Below are 6,000 nucleotides of genomic sequence, written 5' to 3'. Positions count from 1 at the left end.
AAAGGCCAAATCTATGTCCACTTGGTCACACACACATAAGTTGAAAGAAATAACTAAACTCATAGGGCAAATATGTTATAAAACTATGTGCTGTCACATCATAGTATCAAGGATTAGTCAGCAAAATGTCTATATAAAAAACTGATCAGGATAAGGTGTGGTGTACTATAGGGGCTTTCTGGGCTAAAACTGTGTATGATCTATTCTAAGGATAGGTCAACAATAACAGATCGGTGGGGGAATGATTCCTTGGCCACCCATGGATCAGCTGTTCTCTGCAGCTCACACACAGAGAATGGAGCAAGCAGCAGACAGCTCTGTTCTCTATGTAGTTGCCAGATCAAATACTGAAGGTCTGGTCATATTCACTTAAAGGTTTTTTTTTACTAAATAGGGTAGGGGATAATTTGCTGATCAGTGGTTATCTGACCACTCAGACATCCACTCATCAGGAGAATGAGGGATTTTTGTTCTCATTGGAGCTGTGGTCCGGAAGCATGCATGCGTTGCTATTCGATTCAATTGGACCAGAGGAGATAGCAGAAATACAGTGCTTGGATATTTCCAGCGCTCCCATTGAAATGATAGGAGCAGTGTCTGCTACCTGACCACTTCTCCAATCAGAACAGAGTACATAAGTTTCCCCTTCTCTTGTGAGGGTCTAATCGGTCGGACCCCCAATGATCCGCAAGTTATTCTCTTGTCCTATGGATAGGGGATAACTTATTTCATAAGAAAACCTGTTTAAATGTTAGCTAAGTGGCATGTAAGAGACAAGGGATTCAGCCATGACTCAGGATAGGTCATAAATAAAAGATCAGTGGGGTCTGACACCCCAACTGATCATCTGCTTGAAGGGTCTGCAGTACTCGTGCAAATGCCATGACATCTTCACTGCTTACCTGGCGTACCATTTAGCTGTCTTGTGATGTAATTACAGACTCATCCAATTCACTTCTATGGAATGAGGCTGTAATAACATTGCATGGCCACTATGAAACAAATAGTGTGATATATACACAGTAAAGGGGTCACAGTGCTCACATCAGTGCAGCAGCCCCTTAAAACACAAGAATCTCCTCTTCTCATTGAAAAAACAAACATGAATGTGTATGGGGAGCGTCTTATGACTAGACAACAGCTATTGAAATTGCAAGGTCACCTTGAAACTTGCCTGACTCATGGAACCATACATTTTTTATTTTTTGCATTGCTTACATGGCATATATATATTCTACAGTCAGTACAAAGGCTGTTATCACTCACATCAGTACTCCATGGCATCCAATTTCATCTAAAGTGTGTGGAGGAACATCAAGCACACAAAGAGAACATGGCAGATTCAAACCCCCAGTGCAGCCAAGCAACAGTGCCAACCCATGTGCCACCATGCTATCAAATCTTTACATCTGCTGTTATGTAGCTGGGAACATGATTTTAAATCTGGCCACATTAAATCTATGTACACTAAGGATGCTTGTTCACATGTTTTTTTCATTACTTGCGAAAAAAAACATAGGGCTCTGTTCACATGTGAATTGTGGTTTCCATTTTAAAAGAAAACCAGAACACTGTTCCAGATCAGTGAAATGAGAGTTACAAGAAGCTCCTGATGGATACCACAGATAGCGGGTAAATAAGTGTCCTATGTAGCTAATCATAGATTTTAGTTGTGTGTGAAATAAGAAAATCCACCAAGAACAAGAACTGATGTGAATAATCACTTTCTATGTACAGCATGGTGGAATACATGTCAGCAAATAAATAGGAAGGCATTGTTTTTTGATGACATCACTATTCAAGGTTATAATCTTGAATTTAAATGAATTGTCTGGGACAAAATGATATTTCTACACTAAGTTAAACACCCTCCCTTCACTTACCTTCTAACTTACTTTACAAAAAAATTATAATTACTAAGATCGCTGGGGCGGTCGTGTGACCACCCCAAGTACATTTTCAGATTTTCTGGTGACGTTCCATTTCCCGGTTTCCGGAAAGGTTACGTCACCTATACTAACCCCCACCCCATCATACTTACCTGTCTTCCTGACCAGATTTTCTGGCAAATCACTTCCTGCTGTGGGGCCGGTTCCTGCAGTCCTGCGCAAGCCGACACACTAGTTTTATTGCACAGGCTCCAGTAGATGTCAAGAAGAGGAGAAGCCAGCCCCACAGAAGAGAGTGATCTCCCGTGCTCAGAAGATTCGAACAGAAAGACAGGTAAGTATGATTGGGTGCGGGGGGTTGCTGGGTTAGTTGGGAAGGGCTAGTAGTGGGCAAGCTAGCCAGGGAAACTTGGAGGGGGTATGAGAGAGTGAGGAGGGCAGAGGGAGTGAGTGAGAGGTGGAGGTAGTGTGAGTCAGCTCTGATTGAACCGCAATGCACCATGGTAGTTGTAGGAAAACAGAACAGGAAGCTTTCCACGTAAACAAATGCTGAAGATACCAGAGAAACCCAGAAGTCACTCAAAACTCTGCTAAAGGTATTTGGTTGCACTTAGTAACCTATTAATAGCACTAACTGACCTTTTTTGAATTTATTAATTTTTTTGCCCATAAAACTCCTTTAAGCATGCCTGGGAAATACACATTTCGGTCCTAATCTGGACATAATATAAGGGCAGACTAGATGATGCATGTGGTCTTTTTCTGCCATCAACCTTCTATTTTTTTATAATGGGTTATGCGTCATCTCATAAAAGAAGATGCAGCTTCAACAATTTAGCAGATATAAATGGGGTTTAATTAAAAAAATGCCTTGTGAACTTTCACATAAAGTAGCAAAAACTTGAATTATGTCACATCTTGGTAGGTGAAAACAAGGTGTGATCATGGCTCAAGAGTTAACAATAAGGTGAAGTAAACACAATGAATGACATGAATCAATCTGAAATTATTCGACCATTACAACAAACAATTCGACCATTACAACTTGTATCTGATTTCTGTAGCTGGGTAAAATTTTACATATAAGTGTAAAATCATTAAAATGAGTCTTGGGAAGGTCAGACAATGCATTGTTCATGTATTTAGATTTGGAAGGTTATTTCTCTGTGAAAGTGCCCCTTGTACCGCATGGGAAAAGCAGCATGCTGCCAGTAAACTAACAGAGAATACAAATCAGACACAGATAAAGGACATCTTTCTTTCAACAAGTCCGTCACTAATGTACAATCTCACATCAATCAGTCCGATGTGTAAAACTGAGGAGGGTCATCATATTTCCCAATCAGTTTCAAACATCAAAAAACATCTTAAAAAAATAAAATTGGCGCTTCGTTTGCCTTCCTTAGAGTGTTTAGGACAAACGTGAGACAATTTATTGTAAGTAAAGTCAAGAAAATTTCCCCCATCTACATGAAGTACTAGAGAAGACCACAGGACTGTGACATCACAGCGTTCTGCAGCGGTTTCTAGCATTTTGGAGGTGCATATTCAGGGTCAGTATAGAGGTATGTGCACAACTGGCCCTCACATATCAATACAGCGCATAAAATGACCATCAAGAATGATAACAGCTCTGGCCAAAAACATATCTTCTAATCTCCGTCTAGCACTTCAGTCTCTGAGGAGGTTAGAAACTCCCTTTAAACAATCCCACCTATAAGTGGGCTAAAACAGATGGGACAGCCCATGGCTTGTTCTCATTTAAGAGTGCACAGCTCCACCTTTGCTCAGTCTTCACTGTCTTTCCTACAGGTTCTTCCACCTTCGGGTTATCCAAAGCTTGAGGAGAAGAACAGTAGTGTTTGGGACAGGGAGAAGGCAGATGTAGAAAAGGGGGGAACTAAGATGCCAATGTACCACACACGATATTTGTCACAGCCTAGAAAATAAAAAAACAAATGGAAATCCAGCCGTTATTCATTTATAACCGGATCAAATTGAATGTATTCACATGTATTACTGTAGTAGTATTGGCGAATGCCACTATAATATCATCCTTAGTAATACGTAGTAGAATGTATTATGGACAGAAATACAGAAGGTATTGTGGAAGCAGCATACTCAATATATCACTTTTGTATAATGGAATAAGTTACATTGAGACTAAAATGTAAAGAAATTTTAAGGCAGTAAAAAAAAATCTCCAGTCTTGATGTATAAACTCATTTTATGTTCAAGGGGTTGTACAGTTTAAGACCAGTATTGAGAGACAAATATTGTTTGTATAATATAAAGTTCTACAATTTTCCAATATAGTTTCTGTATCAATTCCTTAGTTTTCTAGATTTCTGCTTGTTACATTCATTCTGCTTACCTCCAGTGGACAAAAATAAATCCATGATCATGTGATATACAATCCATGGTCATGTGATATACAGTCCATGGTCATGTGTTATACAGTCCATGGTCATGTGATATACAGTCCATGGTCATGTGATATACAGTCCATGGTCATGTGTTATACAGTCCATGGTCATGTGATATACAGTCCATGGTCATGTGTTATACAGCCCATGGTCATGTGATATACAGTCTATGATCATGTGATATACAGTCCATGATCATGTGATATACAGTCCATGATCATGTGTTATACAGTACATGGTCATGTGATATACAGTCCATGGTCATGTGATATACAGTACATGGTCATGTGATATACAGTCCATGATCATGTGTTATACAGTCCATGGTCATGTGATATACAGTCCATGGTCATGTGATATACAGTCCATGGTCATGTGATATACAGTCCATGGTCATGTGATATACAGTCCATGGTCATGTGATACACACACATGTGCACAGCTCATTATAGTCACAGCACAGTCATCAGATATCTGCCTGGTAACGAGCTGCGCACCTGTGTGTGTATCGCATGACCAGGGACTGTATATCACATGACTATGGACGGGGTATCACATGACATGTACTGGTTTTTATCCACCGGGAGTAAGCAGAATGAATGACATCAAGAAAACCGTAAGGAATTGATACAGAAAGTATATTGGAGAATCGTAGAACTTTCCATTATACAAATAACTCTCTCAATGTCTCTCAATACCGGTCTGAAACTGAACCCTTTAAGACATAGATAACTCAATATCTTTCTGGATGTTTTTTGTTTTTTTTTTTACTTTTTGGGGGTTCTCAATCCACCAGGTGCCACCTCTTTTTTGGGGGCATGTCAGAAAACCTTCATTCCTGTAAGCACCACCTGAGACAGTTTCCCTGATTCCAAATAAATTTAGAGGTTTTTCAGTAAATATGCATTTCAATGTGATCATGATCATATTGATTTGGCTATACAAATAATATTAACATCTATATATGAAGAGCTCAACGGAAAAATGGCCTAAGTCCACATTTTGTCATATTTCAAATTATTACCTAGAAAGCTTCTTTGTACCTCGTTCTATGCATTGGGTTTACAAGGTACCTAGGATTAATGACCTAAGTCCATATATTTCAATGCAGAAGAATTTACATTCAATGGAATAATGGCCTAAGTCCAATACAAACTTACTTACTTCACTCTCGTTGGTCATTTTTTCATTGAAATCGTGACTTCCGGTCTGTTGTTTATTTTAGTGTAAAAACTTTGTCTTATTGTTTAAAAGGCTCTAAATCGACTTTTGCACATATTTAGCGCCGAAAAGGGAGGCAGGTAATTATTATTCTTCATCGTTTAATAATTTTTACGGTATATTTGACGATATTAGCATAAGATTGCACTTAAGCCGACTGCTGCGGCAACCATAAAGATACGTGTATATATATTAACGGTGTTCATTAGCTGATTACATTGGATATATATATTCCACAATAATGCCCGTTTGCTTTAGGCTAAAACTTTAAATTTCGTTTTTCTCACAATATTGATTTTTGGACTTAGGCCATTTTTCCGTTGAGCTCTTCATATATATATATATATATATATATATATATATATATATATATATATATATATATATTATTCTTAGTTTAGCATTTTTAATATATTGAAAAAGTGGGAAATAGTGTATGTTTTTCACATTTGCTATCATTTCAA

The 6,000-nt window shown here is 38.4% G+C and overlaps 1 protein-coding gene across 1 annotated transcript in view; it reads right to left on the bottom strand.

Annotated features, from left to right (window-relative positions):
- Window positions 1–2,743: 2,743 nt before the first annotated feature.
- The window catches only part of KSR2 (kinase suppressor of ras 2), a 360,999-nt gene continuing 357,742 nt past the window's right edge, over window positions 2,744–6,000 (bottom strand). Inside the window, exon 20 of the mRNA XM_075273321.1 lies at window positions 2,744–3,828. Coding sequence (XP_075129422.1) covers window positions 3,822–3,828 — 7 coding nt within the window. The 3' untranslated portion in view covers window positions 2,744–3,821. The remainder of the gene's footprint in view (window positions 3,829–6,000) is intronic.

This window comes from Leptodactylus fuscus, chromosome 1 (assembly GCF_031893055.1).
Source record: "Leptodactylus fuscus isolate aLepFus1 chromosome 1, aLepFus1.hap2, whole genome shotgun sequence".
NCBI classification, from domain to species: Eukaryota; Metazoa; Chordata; class Amphibia; order Anura; family Leptodactylidae; genus Leptodactylus; species Leptodactylus fuscus.
This window is presented reverse-complemented; position numbering and strand designations above follow the sequence as displayed.